General features: G+C 34.9%; 1 protein-coding gene across 6 annotated transcripts in view; it reads right to left on the bottom strand.

Moving 5' to 3' along the window:
- Nucleotides 1-22,542, bottom strand: part of Samd13 (sterile alpha motif domain containing 13) — a 44,297-nt gene that overhangs the window by 17,533 nt on the left and 4,222 nt on the right. For 3 of the 6 annotated variants that reach the window (XR_015451956.1, XM_087212983.1, XM_004841373.4), the window contains exon 2: nt 22,322-22,406. Coding sequence is in view for 3 of the 6 variants with exons in the window: in XM_004841373.4 (XP_004841430.1) it covers nt 22,322-22,406 (85 nt within the window). In the remaining 3 variants the exon portion in view is untranslated. The other 3 variants (XM_087212985.1, XM_087212986.1, XM_087212984.1) reach the window with 3 other exon arrangements.

The following is a 22,542-nucleotide window of genomic DNA, read 5'->3' as shown; positions in this document are numbered from 1 at the left end:
AGCATGCATGAGGATGTGGCCAGGCTCACTACTGTGCATTTCACTAGTCTGGGGCAGCTCACTGGGACCCTGGTTATCTCTTCCCTCACAGGCACAAAACCAGTCTACCTCTGGCAGGATTATGATCATTCTTTTGTTTTTCTGGTTTGAGATGATTGTTACTCTTACTGGGTTAGTCATTGTTTTGCTAATAAACTATTTGAATTTCAATATAAATTATTTTCTCAGGTTCTATTTTTTAAACCAAAGACATTGAGAGGTGTCCAATGACTTTTGATGCCCCTCAACTTGATATGCAGACTGTAATTTGCAGTATAAATATTCACTTTACAATATAACTCCAACATACCTCTCCTCATTTCCTGCCACCTTCCCAAACCTGTCTCCATGCATCCAAGAATAAAGCTCTTCCCCAATAGGCCATGCTCTTTTACAGATCTGGACCTCTGCACATTCTGTCCCAGCCACTTAGAATGACCCCTCACCTAATTTTCCATGATGAAACCCTTTTCTTCCTACCAGTTCAAAGTCTACTTCTTTTTGGAGGCCTTTTTCTGGCACTTCCAGGGAAGTGATTTAGTTATAACTTCCTTTGAGTTGTAGCACTCTATTCAAACTCTCATTGTAGTACTCTTCACACTGGATTTTACTCTGGATAATCTCTCCTACTAAGGTGGGATGTATCAGCTAGAGATACACATTTGAGCCTAGACCACTGCTCATATTTTATTCCTGGTGTCAAGCATGTACTTAGGAGCCCAATCAATACTGTACAAATAAATAAACAGCTGACAGTCAAACATTTGTCTGAGAGGTTTCACGTGTAACCCTTGTCATTGGACTTACAGAGGAGGGACAGAATGAAATGATGAAATAATGGTGATGACTGGTAGTTGTTGTGACTCTGTCTCACTTTGTTTTTCAGGAGTATTGCTTGGATATCTCTATACTTCATCCAAGGTGATTCTCCCAGAGTGGACATTTGATCACATTGTTCCTCTGCTTAAAACTCTTTAAAGGCATTCTATTACTTTTAGGACAAATTCCAAACAGCTCAAGTTGTCTTTCAATCCAAAGGCTTTCCATTGCTACATCTAGGAAAACATTGGAGAGCAAAGCAGACACAGCCTTCAGCCTTATGGTCCTTATAATCCTGCGAGACACTGACCGATAATCATAGAAGTGCACAATTGCAAGTTATGCAAAATGCTGGGAATGACAGCTCTGCTGTACCACAACAGTTTAATGTCGAGGGGATACTTTCCCATGGAAGTTTCAATTGAGGTCAGGTCTACAGACATCCAGAAGTTAACTGCATGAGGGTGTCAGGTGACAATTATTCAAGGCTCAGCAGGAGCACATATAGCCAAGGCAGCTGTACCAGTCTTGCAGGTCACACTGAGTCTTCTGGATTTTGTTAAGAGAAATGAGAAGTTGTCGAATAATCTTCTATGAATGGGGTGAACTTAATGGATTTATATTTTAAGAAAAAGAGAAAGTATTGGAGAGGAGTCTGAGGGGAAGGAAAGGTATGAATGAGAAGTCTATTGATGCATTTAAGCAGGAGATCACGGTGACCCAGACTAGAATAGTGGCTAAAGAAAAGGAAAGAAGAGTGTGGATTTAAAAAAATATTCAATAAATAAAGTAAACATAACTCAGTAGTAGACTAGATACATAGAATAAAGGGGATGGAGGTGTTGTCAAACGGAATGGATGGTAGAACCTTCACTGAGATCCTTTAGTTGACACCTTGCCCTCAGGGCACTATCTATGCAAGCAGAGACTCGAGGTGGGATATAAGTGTGGAGCTCAAAGCAGAGGAGCAAACTAGAGGAACACGGCTTGCAGATAGAGGCATTTAGGTGGTAAGTGAACCTTTGAGAGAGGATAAGAAAAAGAAGGGGGCCTAGAATTAAACTGGATGTAATTCAAGATTTAGTGAAAGGTGAAAATATTCAATTTACTTTTAGTAGAAATGGAATTGCCTAGACGTTGGGGGATTACTAAAGGCTTAGCTGTTGTATTCTCAGAATAATGTTTTCTTCACAGTAGTAAGCCAAAACAGTTGATTAAAATAATACAAAAACTTCTGTTCCTGTAAAAGGAAAATGAGTCATTGATCAATGGTACATGTGATTGCTCATTTCTCAAAAGCACTTAATTTAAAAACAGATCCAATGCTTACTAGTTAAAAGGTTTTTTTTCCATTTTGAATTTAGGGACTTAATCCCTAAACAATGTATGCTCAAGTCTATATGTGCCAATGTGTGTGCATACACAACATCTTACCATTTAACAGGTAACATCCATTGGAGGAAGACTCCTATTTTTCACTCTAACATTGTCAAGCATTAATTGTGTATGTTTAAATCAGTGCTAAATGTTTTTTAATGGTCCATGTGCTGAGATTTCCCATTATTGTGTTAACATAAACAATCAGAAGTAACACTGAGGACTGTCCTTGTCCTCCAGCTACCATTTTCCTTCTCCTTCATACTTTAAGCGCACTTGAGGAATGTTTGGGAATCTATTGTTCTAAAAAATCTTTTAAATTTTCTAATCAGCTCACTTCTAGCAATGAGCACAGAGTCCCACTGGACACACTCTTAAGTGCCTAGAAAAAATGTATTCTGAATTTATTCTCCCTTTGGATGATTTCAGTTATATGCCTCATATGCCACCTTGCCTCATGTGAAATAGTTACAGAATTGCAATAAGGAATTATACTACATTGTGATTTTAAGTGGGATAATTTTCTGGTTCTTACTCTGTTGGGATGGAATAACATCACTTCCACAATTCTGAAATAATCTTTAGCACTAGTAACACCACTGAGAATAAAGATGGTAAAACTGCCGGCAAAGTACCATAAAGAATAGAAGCAATATGGAACTGGGAATTCTCTCACATGTAAGGTGAGAGTATGCACTCAACAGAAATAAGGGATTCAAAGCTAGTTAATGAATTTAATGATTGATCTACCTGAAATCAAAATAACTTAGAAAAAAAATCACATTAGACTGCTCATATATTGAGAGGAAAAACCTATCTTCCTCCCTGTAACTTACCAGAACCTAGCAAAGGTCTGAGTAGTGCACGGATGTTACACAGTAAAGATCTGTTGTATTAGATAGGATAACAACCAGGAAGCACTTACAGTCTACAAGTCCACAGTACCCTTTTCACAGGTCCAAGTACTAGTATTTGTGGCCAAACTGAGACACTGAATTTTATTTCCTTATAAGTGGACCATTTTCTCCATATTTTTCTTATAATTTGTGCATATCAGATTCCAGAAGGAATTTAAATGGCAGATGGTGGTTCCATTGTGGCTGTTAATTTTGCATGGATGAAATGAGATGACAGATAAGATGTCATTATCACTGGGTATTTATTTTTCACTTTCATCATAGCAAAATGTTTCTTAGAAAGCAATAAATATTAAAATGACAAATTTAGGAGTATTTTTCCAGGCACTGGAATCTTAAAAAAATTATATATGCACATATCGCCTTATTACAAAAAGTTAGCAGGAAATGAAGGGCAGAATTTGTCTTCAGTTCCATCTCCTAATCAAATCAATCTTTCCACTTAACCCAGTCAACTTTCAGCCCTTGTGCATATGGTTGGATACATCATGTATTGATAAAAATTTTATCATGTGTGAATAATTCACACTAGGAAACAATTAATCCCTTAATTAAACAATCGCTTCACTTTTAAAGAGCACTAGTGAGACAGTCATGGGGACAGAAAGCCATAAATAACCGATTTGGCAGATATATGCAGGTTAATTGGGGCCTTTTGCATATAGGCACATCATAATTTTAAGTTCTGGTAGCAAAAGGTCTCCATTTCCCTTAACATGAAGGCAAGTGTGAAATAGTTGTAAGTCTCTCTCAATCTATCACATGTATATTTTATGGAGTTTATGATAGAGATTTTGAGGGGTAAGAAGGTCAAAAGCATATTCTGGATAAATACAATTCATATGTGTTTCACAACTCCAATTACACTCATTTGTTGCATTTGTACTTCAGAGTTCAAAAAAAAATACTTTAGACACTGGTTAACATATTACATAATATTTTGTCATGTTATTCTTTTTTCTGAAAGCTAATTCTGAATGTTGTTCATTTTATGTTCAGAAATGCACTCTGTACTACCTTAATCTTTATACTTTATTTTAAAATTAAATTACTCAATTCTTTGCCGATGTTTTAACACAGGCTTTAGCTAAAAACAATTTAATTTCGATTCTAAAAATTTATATTGATCTCTGCCTATGACATGACTAAGAATGAAGCAAGTGAGTTTTAGTTTTATCTTCATTCTTTCCTCCCCCTCCCTTTGTGCTAAGAAGCAGAGATCTGGCTAAAAGGCAGGTCCGACAAGAGAAAGGATGATTCAAAGGTCTTTGACAGAGCATTTTTCATTTTAAAATATTCAGATAAATAAGAGTTGGCTGCATTTAGCCACAGCATACCCAAGTGATGAAAGCATTAGAAAAGCAAATCTCAGCAAGCCTTCTGCATATTTCAAATTCTTTAGCTTAGCACTCAGAGACTTAATTCAAACATCACTTTCCGGTTGGTACTGAAACCCAGCGGGGCATTATCCTAGACTTGCCCATGCCCACAGCTTTTGTTACATCACTTAAACTCTTTCTATTTGGTTTCCAGGGATTGAAGTCCTACTCTTTTAAAAGGTACCAGTTGAATATTCTCTTCAAATATCTGCAGTCAATTTTTTATTCCAGTCACAGATTAATAAATTGTAACCTGCCTATTGAGAATCAGGCATTAATAAGGAAATTCATAGCCTAATGAAGTGGGTAATCTCAAGTCAGCTGTGAGATGAAGAGTCATGTCTGTTCACTCCATTATTCCAAAAGTCACGTAGGAAACAAGATGAGCAGATGGAGGAAGGATGGAAGGTGGACACAGCCTGTGACTCCGGCTGCACTAGGTGCGCCGAGGAGAAGCTTTAGAGCCAGGAATCAGTAGCAGCAACACTGAGAGCAGCGGCTGGGAATAAGAGCGCGGGTCTTCCTGCACCGTTTCTTACTGCTGCGGAAGGTATCGCTCCTGGGGCTGAGGGCTTTCCTTGGAAATCATGCAGCACTCTGGCATAGGGTACTTCACCCCATCTTTCTGAAAACAAAGGATTCTACAAACAGCCTCTTTTCTTACCTGCTCTTTTAATACAAATATAATCCTCTGAACTAGCATAAGGATACTCTTTTCAAGGGGACTTAACAAATTGCTATTTTTTTTTCCTGTACCGGGGATCGAACTCAGGACCTTGTGCTTTCGAGGGAAGCATGGCGCCACTGAGATAAATCCCCAGCCCCAAACTGCTATTTTTTTAATTTACTGTCATATACAATTCATGCCAAACACCAATATATGAATGTTTCATACCCTCGTTATTAATACTGATGATAGCAGTCTATAGACTGCATGAGGAACTTTCTCTTTCTGTCGTGACCATAGGACAGTGGTCACTATTCCAAAAGACTTAGGTGTGGCTCAGTTGCGTAGACAAACTTGGTTTTCCACTTATAGGTATTTCAGTAGCAAGACAGAGACTATGTAACAAACACAAAGACTAAGAGATACACAGCGAATATCTGAATTCTGCTGACCTTGACCAAAACTCCTTTTGTTTCCACACTTAAAATAGGGTGCCTTAATATTTACCGTTTTAAACATTTTACTCTTTTGAAACATACATTCCTTAAGGCTGTTATTTGTAATGGACAAAATGGTGTAGATTAAATACAATAAAAGTCTCAATCCTTAACTCAAGTTATCACTTAATTGGAAGGAATAATCAAAAAGGTATTTATCATCAGGCCATATATCAAAATAAGCAAACAGCTATAAAGCATGAAGGAAGAATTTTAGCTTCTCTATGAAAAATAAAACTGTACTAGCTAGTACTAATAGTAGGTGCACTGTTAGCTCCAATTTATTGTTCTTATTTAAGAAATCAGTCAACATAGAAACAGATGCCTTGAACAACACTACAGTCCAACACATGCCTGTGATTCCAGCACTTGGGAGGCTGAGACAGGAGGATCACTGCGAGTTCAAGGCCAGCAGGGCTACACAGTGAATTCAAGGCCAGCCTGAACTACACAGTGAGTTTCTGTCTTAAAAAAAACCAACAGACCAAATGACCTAACAGTTGTGTACAGAACATTTATCAGAACAGATTTATCTAGAACAGATCACATATTATGTCACAAAATAAATCTTAACAAATTTAATAGGAATGAAATACTAACCAGCTTTTTCAATCACAAAGGGAAAAAGCTGGAAATCAATAACAAGAATATCTGGAAAAGTCAAATATGTGGAAATTAACACAGCAACTAATGAACCAAAAAGAAATAAAAAAGTAAATCTGCAAATATCTTAAGTGAAAATGTAAATTTAGTATACCAAAATATAGGGCTTGCCACAATAGCAACACTAACAGGGAAATTTATAGCCATAAATGTCTACATTAAGAAAGAAGAAATATCTCACATAACCTAACTTTACACACCAAAGAACTAGAAAAAGGAACACTAAATCCAAAATAAGCAGGAGGTTGAACATTTTTTCATATGTTTATTTGCTATTTCTACTTCTTTGTCTGACATCACTGGTCATTTGAGAGATGCAAATGAAAACAATGCTGAGATTCCACCTCACTCCAGAAAGAATGGCTGCTATCAGGAAATTAACCAATAACAAATGCTGATGGGCCTGTGGGGAAAGAGGAACCCTGCTCCACTGCTGGTGGGAGTGCATACTGGTGCAGCCACTGTGGAAATCAGTATGGAGATATCTCAAAGAACTAGGACTGGAAGTCCCATTTGACCCAGCTATTCCCCTGCTGGGGATCTTCCCCAAAGAATTAAAAGAATCATACCACAGTGATATATGTACACCCATGTTCATAGCAGCACAAACTTGGAAGCAGCCCAATTGCCCATCAACTGGAGACTGGATAAAGAAAATGTGGGTTTTGTATATATTTTTTTTTTATAAAATGGAGTACTACTCAGCCAAAAAAAATGAGAAATTAGAGACATTTATAGCTAAATGGATGCACACTGAAGCGCTGCTCTTAAGTGAAATAAATAAGACATGCATGTGTAAATACCGAATAGTTTCTCTAGTGTGAGAAACTGAAAGTGTGAACAAGGACTAAAAGGTGTAATCATGTGAAATAGGAAGAAAAGGGGCAAAGTGGAAGGGGAAGTGGGAGGGGTAGGGGAAAGGAAAGAAGGGAATGGAATTAATATGAGAAAATGGAAAAATGGAAACAAAGTCTTTGTAAATAGGGAGGTATGGAGGGGTTGGAGGGCAGAGGAAGGGGAAAAAATAAGAACCAAGAGAGATTATGTAAAGGTGCAAATTTCCAATGATGAATGTCATTATATTGTATACCTAAAATACACCAAATAAAATTACTTACAAAATTTAAAAAACCAAAATAAGCAGGAGGAAGGAAATGATAAAGATGACAGAAGAAATAAATGAAACAGAACAGAAAAAGCAATAGAAAAAATACGTCAATGAAACTTGAGTTGGATTTTGAAAAATAAGCAAAATTGACAAAACTTTAGCTAGAGTAAGGAACAAAGAGAGAAGACTCAGGTTAAACCAGAAATTAAAAAAAGGTGTTACAACAGATACCATCCAAATAAAAAGTATCATAAGAGACTACTATAAAAATAATAGGTCAACAAACTGGATAACCTAGAAGAAATGGATAAATTACTAGAAACATACAACCTACCAAGCCAGAATCATAAAGAAATAGAAAATATGAACAGACATATAACTAGTAAGGAGACTGAGTTAGCAATAAAAAACCTCCCAAGAAAGAAAAACCTGGGATAAGACGACTTCACTGGAGAATTTTATCAAACATTTAAGGAAGAATGAATGCCAATCCTTCTCAAACTCTTCCAAAATATTGAAGAGAAGGTATTATGGTTTGGAGTGACAATGTCACCCAAAGGCTTTCCATACTCATAGCAGGGCTTTTGGAAGATGACTGAATCATAGGGATGATATTCAACATAGTGCTGAAGACTTAGTAGTACCTATAGTACTGCAAATATTTGTAATTAGACAAGAAAAAGCATCCAAATGGGCAAGAAACAATAAAATTGTCCCTGTTTGCAGATGATACGATCTTATATACAGAAAACCCTAAAGGCTCCATAGAAAAACTATGAAAACTAATAAACCAATTCAGTAAAACTGCAGGATACAAATCAGCATAAACTTTAGTTGCATTTCTATACATTAATAATGAACTAAAAAGAAAATTAGAAAAAAATCCCAATTACATTAGCATCAGAAAATATAAAATATTTTAACTAAAAAAGTAAAACAATGAAAAGTATGAAACACTAATAAAAAATTAAAGAGGACACAAATGGAAAGATTTTTTTTTGTTCACAGACTAAAAGATTTAATACTCTTTTATTTATTTTGGTACCAGAGATTGAACTCAGGACCTTGCATTTGACAGGCAGGCATGATGCCACTGTGATACATCCCTAGCCCTAAAAGATTTAACATTGATACAATGTTTGCAAAGTATACTACATAGAGAAATCTAAAGATTCAATGCAATGTCTTTCAAAATCCCAAAGACATTTCTTATAGAGACCAAAAATAATTCTAATATTCATATCAGAACCAGAAAAGTCTCATGTAGCCAAAACAACTTTGAAAAGGAAGAAAACTGGAAATCACACTTTCTGATTTCAAAATATATTACAAAGCTACATTAATTTAAGCAGAATGGCAGTATGTCACTGGCATAAAGACAGACATATAGACCAATGTAGGCTGGCAGTTTTCCTTAGTGGTAGAGAATATACCTAGCATGTGAAAGACCTTGATTTCATTCCCTGGCACCAATAAAGAAATGGAGAAAGGGAAAAAGAAAGATCAAAACACAAGCTAGTTCACTCATTGAAACTGAATAGAAAACTCATAAATAAATCCACACATAGATGGTGAAATGATCTTTAACATGAGTGACAAGAATCCATTTCTTTCAACAAATGGTGTTGGAAAAACTGGACACCCACATACAAAAGGATGAAACTATAACCTTATCTTACTCCTACACAGATGTCAACTAAAAATGGATTAAAGATCTAAACATAAGATTTGAAACTGTAAAATTCTCAGAAGAAAACAGGGGGAAAGCTTTATGACATTCATCTTGGTAATGTTTTATGGATATTATATCAAAATCCCAGGCTACAAAATAAAAAATAGACAAGTGGACTACATCAAACTAAAAACTTTCTGCACAGCAAATGAAACAATCAGTAAATGTAAAAGGTAACCTATTGAAAGGGAGAGAAATTAGTAAGCCATATATGTGATATAGCCAAAATACATCAGAAATTCTTTTAACTCAATAACAGAAAAATAACAACCCCATTAGGAAATGGTCTATGGATTTGAGTAAGTATCTCTCCAAAAAAGACATACATATGACCACCAGGTGTATAAAAGGAGGCTCCATGTCACTAGTTATCAGGGAAATGGAAATCAAAGCCACAACAAGATACTGTCTAACACCTGTTAGAATGCTATTAGCAAAACAACAATGACAGTGTTGGCATGGCAGGGGATAAATTGGAAACCTTGTATACTGTGGGCGGGAATGCAGTATAGTACATCCACTATGGAAAAACAATATGTTGATTCTTCAAAAAATTAAACATAGAATTACTATGTATAGAATACTGCTTATGGATGTTTACCCAAAAGAATTAAAATCAAGATCTCAAAGAGATATTAGCACTCCCATGTTTTCCGCAGTATTATTCAAAATACCCAAGGTGTGGAAAAACTGAAATGCCCATCGACGCATGACTGGATTAAAAAATTCAATACATATAATAAAATACTATTTAGCCTTTAGAAAAGAAGGGAATACTTTCATTCGTGTTAACATGGATGAAGCTTGAGGATATTATGCTACATGAAATGAGTCAGTCATGAGAGGACAAATAATATACGCTTCTACTCAAATGAGGTATCTAAAATAAATTCAGTGAGGCAAAGAATGGAATAGCAGTTGGCAGAGGCTGGGGAAGAGAAAAGGGGCCATTACTAAACAACTGGTATAAAATTTCAGTTATGCAAAATGAATAAGTTTTAGAGATCAATTTAGTGCCTGTGAATAACAATACTGTATTGTGCACTTAAAATTTTATGAAAAGAGTATATCTCATATTAACTGTTCTCATAAAAGGAAGGGAGGGAGGGAGGGAGGGAGGAAGGAAATAATATTCTAACTTATTCCATCATACGTAACTACAGAATGGTTACAATATAATATTCTGACTGGAAAGATCATTTTGCAGGTTTGAATTATTGACTCGCTTTTCTTTTTTAACAGACTATAAGAGATATTTAATATTTAGCCATTTACAATGCCTTGGGAGTTTTATTTTACTTTCCTTTGCTATTTTTAGTGTAGGGCATCTTACCACCCATGATCACCTTTCCTCCAGACTGTGGTGCCTTGGGATGAGCATCCCAGCAGCCATCATGGCCCTGCCTTCAGGTGGAGTCAGAGCTGTGTGGTTGTGTGGACAGAACAGACAAGCATGGGCATGATGGAGAGAGAGCAGCCAGGAACTATCTAATAAGCTGGATAAAGCCCTTCATTGCTTTCAAAGCACATACTTCCAAGAACTGCTGATTATTTGTGCGATGCTGCAGGAAGACAGGTTCAGGAGGAAGTAAATAAAAGCTGAAGCCAGTGATCAGGTACACAATTACTTCTATCGGTTTCCTATTCCACTTTCCCAGGCTTCCAGGACAACAACCAAATACCTTGTGAGGTAATTTATTCAATCATTAATGTGACTGCTTCCCTTAGAAATGGGCACCTGTCTGATGCACTGCTGTACATGTAAGCCTGAGTGGATTCGTTTAATGAGGCAGAGTAGCCATTATTTCATTGTCTATGAAAAGTTTTCTTTGTACAATGCAGTCAGAGTTTTGAAATGCTAGCAACATTAATAATGATTTCTACCACAACTCTAACTCAATATTTTACTTCACATGGGCAAGGATAATAATATCTTTAACTTAACACATGGCTTAACTTAGTTTAGCTATCATTAGTGAGAACTATTTTAAAAGTTAATATAATTTTAAAGTTAGTTTAAAAACTGATATTGTTGCAAGGCTTATAATATTCATTACCAAGAAAAAAAGCATCTCATGTTATTAATTTTGGAAAGAATGTATATTCCAAAATAAAAAATATTGCTTTGCTTCATGATGAAACAGACTGAACACAGAGACAGAGGAATATGGTGAGATACACCCATGCAAGAAAAGATGTGACACTATTATGAAACAGCTCACTTTGAAAATCCTTGGTAAGCTTTGTTACTGAGGACAGTCAATAGACTGTCAATAGAAAGTCAATAGACTTTCTCCATGAAGGAGGTGAGGGGCATGGTGGTGTGAAGAGGAAACTGCACCACCTTCTTGTTAGAAAGCTGCTAACTTGAAAGCATTTGTCATGGGAGATACTGATTTCTCCTCTTGTTCTAGGAAAAAACTGATGGAAAAGGGAGTAACACAGAACTGAATGGAAAAAGAAAGGAAAGAAAGAGAGAGAGAGAGAGAAAGAAAGAAAAAGAAAAAGAAAGAAAGAGAGAAAAGAGACATCAAATAATTGTGATTTGGACAGGTATGTGAATATATGTAAAACACCTAGAACTCTTTTTAGAATTTAGTAAAAATTCTAACATGGATCTAACATAGCCAATCATATGTCAGTGATAACAGCATATCCACATTCCATGGTTTATGATTAATCTGAAATCCATAAAAAGAGAATACGTGATTCCATTTACTTAATAAAAGCTTATATACATGCGTGCTTTGAATGTTTATATATATTCTTGTGTATATGCCCATATATGTGAATTTTCTTAAATATATGTGAATATAAGTGTACATTTTTGTGTGACTATGTGTATGTATGGATATAGAGTGTATGTACAAAAACTGTCTAGAAGGATACATTCTAATCTACTAAAACAGCTCTCTTATTTAGATAGCTATTTTTAATAATATAATAAATTTACAGGAAGCCAAAAGGCAAACTAAGAGCTAGAATATTGACCATAACTACATCTAACTATGAGACTCAGCTCCCAGTCCCTGCTGTCGCCACCTGGGATGATCATAGCTTCAGTCTCGTGCACATTTCACCTTCCACCCAGTATGCTTGTGCAAGAACTCCTCGTGGGTATTTACCTGTGTCTTTCAGAATGGTAGCCCCTGGTAACATGTGGCTGCTGAATATTTAACATTTGGCTGAGGAACTGAATTTTTAATTTCACTTGGTTTGCATATAAACTTAAAGACTTGAAGTGGTGCAAACTGTTTCTGTTAAGTGCAACTCTATTATTCTGCTATGACTCTGTTTCACCCTAACTGTTTCATCCCATGGAATCATGTGTTTGAGTTGAAGTTCTCATTCTTACGTCAGGACCCCGCGTCCCTAGCGTTACACATATGCACATCACCCATCTAGTTTGTGTCAAAAGACTGACTCAGTTCAAATGACTAGTTCCTATGTGTTGTTGGTTGAATATTTGCAGACAGCATGAGTTAACGAAGATTCTTTTCTATGTTGTAATAGCTAACTAAATTGATTTCTGTGCTATTATTTTGTTATATAACTAAAGTTTTTTCAGTTAAGAAAAAGAATAGAAAAATTTAAATTTTAAAAATAGAGAATTGAGAAGGGATGCAGGAACTAGTACTAGGAGTAAAGAAAAAAGGAAAGAAAGGAAATTGGAAGAAGACATCACAGTTTAATGAAGAAGAGAAATTGCACATTGTTAGAGCAGAACAAAAAAAGAAAAAAATGTTTGTTGTGTTAAAAATGATAAAGAGAATAAAATGGATATTAGGAGACACTTTCAGTAAAGTAAATTTGCTAAGTTTCTTCTTAAAAAATAAAAAAGAATTATAATGAATTCATAGAATTAGTCACCAGAAATAAAAATTAAACACCCAAGAAATAATTTTAAAGAAGTTTAAAACAGAATACAAACTTAATACTTTGCTCAGCTATAAATGGCTTAGATTCTCTTTTTTTTTTCTTCTATATCAGGGATTGAACCTAGGCCTCACACATGCTAGGCAAGTGCTTCACTACTCCCACATCCCTAGTCTTTGTTTTTTTCAATAAAGTTTTAAATTTGTAAGAAAATTTTGAGACAAGGTCTCACTAAATTGCCCAGGTTGGCTTCAAACTTAAGACCTTCCTTACTCGGCCTCCTGAGTACAGCAGTTGGAATTACTGGTATAAGCTACAACATCTGGTAATGGTTTGAATTCTTGCCAAAAAAGCAAATAATTTTTCTATGAGCATATTTAATTTACAGAAGTTTTGATAAAACATTATGAGAAAAGTCTAAACAGATACTTCACAAAAAACAATCTCTAACAGAACCTAAGCTCAACTGATTAAAATTTTTTAAAAACAGAAGTACCTTTATTGAGCTATAGATGAAAGTGCAACATAAATGATGTGCTCAGTTAATGCCTGAGGTGTGTTTTATATAAAAAACTTCCACGGTCACAAAGAAATAGCAATTTACAACCTGAAAAGTTGAACTCATGTTTTAGATGCTGTCTTAGGTACTTTTCCTCTTGCTGAAACAAAATACCTGACACTCAAAGTTAAGGAGGAAAAGTTTATTTGGCTCACAGTTTGTACAGGTTTCAGTCCATAGTCAGCTGGCTCCAAGGCAAGGTGGCATGGCAGAGGGTCATCGCAGAGGAGAAACAGTTCATAGGGGGCAGAAGGTAGCAAAGCAAGCAAGAGTCATTAGCAGCCTTTTTCTGCCCCCTTTATACTCTAGCTAGGCTACTGGGATTAAGGGCAATGCCAAACAATCAGTGGACTGATTTAGTAGTCACAACTCTTAATCCCAGCATTGCACTAGAAATCATTCACACTCTCTATTTATCTTATTTTATTTATTTTTCTGGTACCGGGGATTGAACTCAGAACCTTGTGCTTGCTAGACAGGTGTGGTACCAGTGAGCTAAATCTCTAGATCCATTCACCTCTGAAAAAGCCCCACCTATAACTGCATGAGGCTTTGGGGGGACATCTAAATAGAAGCCATAACAGATGCTTTTAAATCTTCTACCTCTGTTGAAGAATTTCAGCTATATATAAAATAATGAAATTCTATCCCAATGCATTGGCTTCAACTGTGCAGGTTTAAAAACACTGGTTTTATTTAAATGCTAATATAAAGACCAATGTTTCCTTATTGCTCCCTTTTGGTCTCTGATATCTATGTTCAGTTTCCTGAAGCAGACTCTTGAAACGTTTTGTAGATCGGCATATATTTGTAAATAGTGAAGATCAATGCCAGCAACTGGAACTGTGAGAAGAAGTAGAACTCAACGAGTTTAATGATCTGGACTCTGCCAGTGCTTGATTGGTTACGTTGTGGAAGAATTTTACAAAAATTTATAGCACTGTTAAGACAAATGCAAGATTTTCTTAAATAAAAGGAATGCTTGCCAAATATTCAAGAATTAAAGACAAAAGTAGCAGAGGAATTTATGTTTTCTCATCGGTAGCCCATTGCATTTGAACAAGATATATTTGAAGTTCCAGGGATAGGAAAAGCTAATCTGTAAGCTAGCTAAATAGGTATAAAGTTTTTATGTTGAAAATACATTTTTTCATTGTATAAGACAATAATGATTTTAGGCATTTTTCTAACATGAATAAATTCAAGAAAAATTTGAACAAGACTTTACTGAATTGATAAACTTAAGAGTTGCTTATCTGTTTATGCAAACTTCTTCAAATTCAATGTTAATAATATCAAGTTGATATGGACATCATTAAATTTATTTCTTGGATAGATGTAGTTGTGAAAGCTACATGCTTTCACAAATAATGCTTTAAAAACCAAATCAAGAAAAAAATCAGTTGTGTGATAGTGGATACAAATATATTTATTGGAAAACTTAAGTATATTAGGAATTAGTTCGGTATGTGATTTTAATTTTTTTTTTTTTTGTACCGGGGATCAAACTCGAGACCTTGTGCTTGCGAGGCAGGCACAAGAACCACTGAGCTAAATCCCTGGCCCGATTTTACTTTTTAAACTGTAAATTTTATAACAACTAAATACAGATCAAGTATTTCCAAAGAAAGTTTTGTGTTCATTTTGAGATACACTATAAGTACAAAAAACACAATGAACTAAGGAACTTCAGTACCTAGTATAAAATATCCCATTAATAGTTATGTTTCCTACATGTTATAATAATATTTTTATAGACTGAGTTAAATACATTGTTAAATTTTTTTTCCCATTAAGTTTATTGGTACATTTTAGGTATAAAATAGTTACATTTATCATTGGGATCTTGTACCTTTACATGGGTATCTTAGTTCTTATTTTTTCCCCCTTCCCCTGCCCTCCCTTCACCCTCTCCGCCCTTCCCTATTTGCAAAGACTTTGTTTCCATTTTTTCCTTTTCTCATATTTTTTCTTTTCCCTTCTTTCCTTTCCCCTACCCCTCCCACTTCCTCTGCTCCTTTAGACCTTTACTTCCTATTACACATATATTGTTAAAATTTATTTAAATTGTTTAAAGATGACCACTAGAAAATTTAAAACTACATATGTGGCTCAGGTTTTATTTATAGATCCAGAAATGGAATTGGTGAGTTACAAAATATTTGTTTGACATTAGAAAATAATGGTAAACTATTTTCCAAAGTCACTTACCAATTTACAGTACTCAACAGCACTATACCTATAAATCTACATCTGCTCTAATGATTGATATTGTCAATCAAAAATATTGCCACATTTTAAAAATCTTGCCAAGTGAACTGGTATGTCACTGTGATCTTGATTAGCATTTTCTTGATCACTACTGCCACTAAATATCTTTTTATATCTCCACTGGCCACACATCTTCTCTTCTGTAGAATGTTTCCTAGAGGTTTGGCCATTTTTCTATAATATTTTTCTGTTTGTGCATTTTATATCAATTTTTTGGTAATACTGTAGATATAAAACTCACTGTTGTCTTTCAAAATGAATTCAAGTAGAATTTAAGCCTTTGTGAATGTCATGCCAACATCATATTAACTCATATACAGAATAATAGAGATCTGAACAAGGATTCATATTAGAGAATGACAATGTTATGGGTCAAGGGTGGGAGAATTTAACAGGAATAAATGAACAAAACAAAGAGAGATGAAAAAAGTCCTACATGATCTTTGTTTAAAATTGTCAAGGTATAATGTATCCCATCTCATTTAGGTGAACAAGTTTGACAAATAAGAACCTGTGAAATAGGAGTTGTTTTTTCTTGCAGGAAATAGGAGTCCAGGGTCCATCTCTGGAACAGACTTGCCCCAAGGCTGCCTAAAGCCAGACTCACTTCAGCTTATGGGATTGATTGAAGATAGATAATTATAGGACAGAAGTTGTATGGAAAAAAAGAGAGCTACTCTGGAATCAAAAGAGCTGCTTTTAATATTCAGTTTTGCCACTTTGTCCTGTGATTTTCAAATAGTCACATTTCTGAGCTCTAGTTACTTCAGAAAACAAAAAGCTGCAATAGATTTATCATATCAAATGTTGCAATGATCAAATGGAATAATGTTTGTAAAGATAATTAGCACAATGCACTCAGATGCTTTTTGAATTGGCAAACAAACACTATTGCTGCTATTTACAATTTATAAGAGCTTTTTCTCTTTGATCCTCAAAACAACTCTCCATTTTCATTTTATATCAACACAACCAAAGCAAACAAAAATTCAGTGACTACTCATTATTCCTTTGCTAGTGAAGAAACAAAATCAAGTCTTCTGAACCTAAGACTTGACTTAAAGCCAAAAGTATTTTCCATACCAACGTCATGCTTAATTCCCCAGCGTTGGTCTCCAAGTCTGAGTCAGGAGTGTTGCTTCTTTCCTAAAGAAAGATACACTTTCTGTCTCAACTAATAAGCTTTCTTTATTCTAACCTTGTAAGAAATACTTTCAGATTTATAAAAATTTAAGAATAGTACAAAAATTTCAGACACCCTCCATTCAGAATCCTCAAAATGTTAGTATTTTACCACATTTGCTTTATTGTTCCTTCTTTTCTAGGATATATAAAGCAGGAAGCAGAAGAAGGTAAGCAAAGAAGTCTCCAGATTGAGATATTTCAAAATTCATGGTCTTTTTGGAGTTTTAATCAGAAATGACTGGTACAAACATGTGCACTAGTTTCTGATACCTGTTACACATTTCTTGTGTGGAGGTTAGTCTAAACTGTGTGGAGTTAGTTCTTAACTGGGGATGTCTGTGTCTCTCTGGGAACATTTGACAATGTCTAGAGACATTTTTGATTGTCATGACTGGAGCAAGGTTACCACTACCATCTACTTGGTAGCGGTCAAGAATGCTGGCAAACATCTTCACTTCCCAGGACAGCCACTTCCACAACATATTTTTAAGACTTTACGTTTTCTGCCTTTAGAGATCCTGTATTATAAACCAGTTCTGCCCTACCCAATATTTTAGCTACTACCATTTGTGGCCATGTATACAAACTTCTACTTCTAGCCAAGATGGAGTAATGGGAACTGTATTTACCCTTCTGCATAAGACAACCTGAAAAAATAGACAAAATCTTTTTTTAAATGGTTCTCAAAACATTGGGCATAGGAAGTAAAGGTGACAGTGATCCTTGAGAGACAGAAAACAAGAAAGGCAGGCCCTTCTCACTTACTGCACGGAGAAAGGTTTTAGGGTGGGCACTGGGCCACCCTGGGGGCGGGGAGAGAGAGAGAACACAAAGAAAGGAACTCTGATGATCTTCAGGACTTCCCTTGAGTTTTTGTCCTATTCAACATCTACATGTGAGGATGTGAGGAGACTTTATGAGGTTGGAGAAGAACCACACAAAAGGTTTCCAGAAAACAATCCTGAAAGATTACGCAGGGATGAAAATAGTGCTTTTTCTCACTGCTAGGAGAAAAAATTCATAGTTCAGGGGTACTAGTAGAGTACACAGGAAGGCCTTGCTCCAGTGAAGGAGAAAAATAGTCTTAGGCTCAATGTAGCTATCTATGGTCCTGCCTATTAAAATTTAAAAGCAAGACCTGAAAGGATCAACATGTGTCCAAGTAACTTAATCACATTCCAGGACAAAAGTCAAGCATATTTATAGGAATATATAAAACATCTAGTACCTAACAAGGTAAAATTAATACTGCGTAGTATTCAATAAAAAATTCACAGGCATGCAAAGAAATGGGAAGATATAATCTATCATGAGAAGAAAAATCAGTCATTTGAAGCTGAGATATTATTCAAATGCTAAAATTAATAGACAAGGATACAGAAACAGTTATAATGCTGTATTGTAGGAGCTAGAGAAAAGATTGAATATGTTAAGTAGAGAGAAAGTTAACCTTTGTCATATATATATATATATATATATATATATATATATATACACATACACATACACATGACATAGAGATAACTATATTGTCTGAAGTGGAAAGTATATGGGGTAGGATTAATAGAAAATTATAATTTTAAAACAACAGTATATTTAAATGCAAAGTGATAGAATCCATTCAAAGTGAAACAGAAAAAAGACTGAAAAATTGATCAGAACATCAGTGAGTAATGGAATAATACAAAGTGCTCAAATATATTATCTAAAAGGAAAAAAGAAAGATATTGAAAAACAATGGTTGCAAAATTTCCAAACTTGATCTAAGAACTAGAACAAACCCCAAACATAAGAAACATGAAGAAAAATTACACCAGCTCTCACAATCAAATGGCTTAAAATATAAACAATTTAGAAAAAATCTTAGAAAAAAAAGACTTCTAAATATGGGAGAAAAAAAATTGAAAAGTCTAAGACGAGGAACACAAAAAGGATGACACCTTTTTTTTCAACTTTTTACTGGAGGTTCTCCTTAGTGCAATAGGGAGGAAACAGAGAAAGAGGAAGAAAGGAAGAAAGAAAGAAAGAAAAAAAGAGAGAGAAATCGCTTCCAGATTGTGAAGACAGAAATAAAATTATCTTTAGTGACAAGACATAATTATCTATGTTAAAAACTCGTATAGAATTGACAAGCTACTAGAAATAATAAATTTTAGTAAGATTGTAGAATAAAGATTAATATGCAAAAATAAATTGTATTTCCCTATACCATCAACAAACTCTTAGAAATTCAGATTTAAAAAGCAGTATCACTTGCAACAGCAAAGAACATGAAATATATAAGGATGCACCTGACAAAATGTGTAAGTCCTGCACACGGAAAACTATACAACAATGCTGAGAGAAATTGAAGAAGACCCAAATAAATGGAAAAATATGCTATGTTCATTTGTTGGAAGACATGGTATTCTTAAGATGTCGATTCTTCCCAAACTGATCTACGCCAATGCTAATTGAAATGCTGGGAGGCGGGGGGTTGTGGTTGTTGTTTTGTTTGATTTTTGCTGGAAACTGACAAGCAGATTCTAAAATTTTGTGTTGAAATAGAAAGAGCCAAAACAATCTTGAATAAGAACAACAAAGTTGGATGGCTAACACTACCTGACTTCAGGCTGTAGTTATCAAAGCTACAGTTATCAAAACAATTTTGCATTGGCATAAATATGTGCAAAAAGATCAGTGGAACAGAATAAAGAGCCCAGAAGCAGATCTGCACTATATGGACAACTACCTTTCAACAACAATGCAGAAGCATTTAAATGAATGGGGCTGACAAATTTGGATATTCATAGGCAAAAAACAAAACAAACAAAACCAAACAACCCAACATCACTACCACTACTGCCAACAAAAACACTTCAATCTTTATCTCACACTACACATAAAAATTAACTCAAAAATCATAATCTTAAATCCTAAAACTTAACACCAAGAAATTTCAGGAAGAAAATATAAGAGAGAATCCTTGAGTCCCTATTTAGGCAAAGATTTCTTAAATATAGCAGCAGAAGCACTAGCCATAAAGAAAAATGGATAAATGGGACTTCCTCAAACCTAACTTTTTGTAATTTCAAAATCAGTAAAAGGATAAGCCATATACTGGAACAAACTATTTTCAAAATATATATGATAAAGAATTATATTCACAATTATACAAACTATGTAACAAATATGATAAAATGAACCCAATAAAAATAAGGGCAAGAAATTTGAATAATATGCTACCTAGGAAGATAGATATAAAATAAGCATACAAAAAGATGATGAACATCTTCAGTTACCAGGGAAACAAAAATGAATCTTACACGAAATACAATGGCTGAAACAAAAAAAATTGAACATAAGTTTGTGAGGATGGGGAACGACTGGAATACTTACATACTATAGTGGAATGTTATGGGACAACTTGTTTGGAGAACAGTTTGTTTAAAAGTTAAACACCTACCATGTAGCTCATCCAATTTGAATCCTAAATATTTATGGCAGAGAAATGAAAGCATATTTTCACACAGAGATCTGTGCATGAGAGATCAAAGCAGCTTTGTTTGTAATACCTAAAAACATGTAAGCAATCCAAATGTCTATCATCATGTAGGATAAACAAATAACAAATTGTTGTATAACCAGATAATGGAATATTACTCAGTTATGAAAGCAAGGAACTAAGTCATAATATGCCCAAGGAGACACTAAACTATATATATGTTTGTGTGTATAGAATAATTCATTTATACTAAATTCTAGAAAATACAAACTAATTTATAGTGACAGAGAGCAAACATACCAATGGTTCCCTGGGGACATGGTGGGAGGAAAAGACAGGAGAGGGAGATTACAGGGGAGAGAGATCATGAGAAAACTGGGGGGAAGGGTATGTTCATTTATTATGACAGTGGTCTCAAGGGTGTACACAAATGTCATGACTTACCAAATTTTATATTTTAAACCCTTGTCATTCGTTATATGTACATTATACATATATATATATAAAAGTTAATTTTTAAATTGATTAAGAAAATTTAAAAGCTCAGTTCATCAGTTACACTAGTCACATTTCAAGTTCTTAATAGCCATATATAGCTAGTGGCTACCATTTTGGCTAGGACCAATCCAGGATATTTCCATGATTGCCATTAGTACTGTGGGCAGCACTTCTCTATCTCTTACATAAAGAAGTAGCCATTTCTTTCATCCTTCTTACATCTACCTATGCTAAACTTTTAAGAATGGGAGTACATGGTAGTATGACAGTGATATATAAATTACCCAAGAATTTTAAAAAACAGATTTTATTAAGTTAATTTTAAAATAATTTTGCTCTGAAGCAAAACATAAATTCTGTTCATAAACATATCATACACTATACTATATTCCACTTAGACATCATGACTTCTTTGGGTAATGTTCAATCAGTTTCCTCTAATGCTAAAGTTTGACAGCGATTTTAGGTGCTAAATGACACAGAAAGAAATAAAATAAATAACACTCTCTTGGAACTTCCTTTCTTCTTTGTAATCAAAGTGGTTTTAACTTTAATATATTTTTCACATACTTACAGATATCTTCTGAGTTAGCTTTTTGTTGTTTCAGAATATAACGCTAAAATATGCAAGTAAATTTTCCTTTTTAAAAGAATCATGCATATTACCCTTACACAACAAATAAAATCAGAAGTTTCAAATGAAGGAACAGACATTAAAGTAGAACACTGTGGTACGCACTGAAAATTTCATTTTCAAGGCGCAGTTCAAAAAAATCAGCGCAGAATTTGTTAAACTTCACATTTTGACTTAAGTTTTTCCCTTTTCAGGTTTGAGAGTTGGAGGTGATTTTAACTAACAAACTAAAAAAAAAAGGCTAACACCAGAAAAATAAATTCAAACTTCTGCCCCTACCTTAGTAGCCTATGGACGTGGGAGGCAGAAATGTGTCAGTTTGGGGTTTTTGTTACAGGATAGACAGTGCAGAACTGCAATCCTCAGTCCTCCTGGGTTCACGGCCAGAGACATGCTACCCTTTCTACGCACATTTCATGTCCGAGTCGTGTCTGTTTCAGAAATGGAACACAGAAAAAGGCAACTGGAGTTGGGAGGGGAGGAAGGAGGCTGGTGGCCAGGGTAGACGAACCAAGACAATCCCCAAACTGTGCACTGTGGTAGATAGGCAAGAAGTATAAGAATAGAAACCAAGTCCCTCTGTTGTGTGCAGAACTCAGAAGCCAGCTTCACTTACTTTTTTACACCGACAGAGCCATTTTCCTTGTTTTCCATGTCAACAGATAGCATGGGAAGGCTGCAGGGTTCCTTTACTTCAGCAACTAATCAATAAGGGAGAAAAGCTTGTGTTTAATTCTTAGAAAGTGAGAGAAGAATATATATTCTGAATCGGAAACATGAAGGTTCCATTCACAGCTTCACACCAGTTCACGGTATGTTTGTTTAAATCTCCAGTCG

This window comes from Heterocephalus glaber, unplaced genomic scaffold (genome assembly GCF_053883595.1).
Source record: "Heterocephalus glaber isolate CG9 unplaced genomic scaffold, H.glaber_assembly_v1.0 deba00001442, whole genome shotgun sequence".
Lineage (NCBI taxonomy): Eukaryota > Metazoa > Chordata > Mammalia > Rodentia > Bathyergidae > Heterocephalus > Heterocephalus glaber.
The sequence above is the reverse complement of the archived record's forward strand: the minus strand, read 5'-3'. Positions and strand labels throughout refer to the sequence as shown.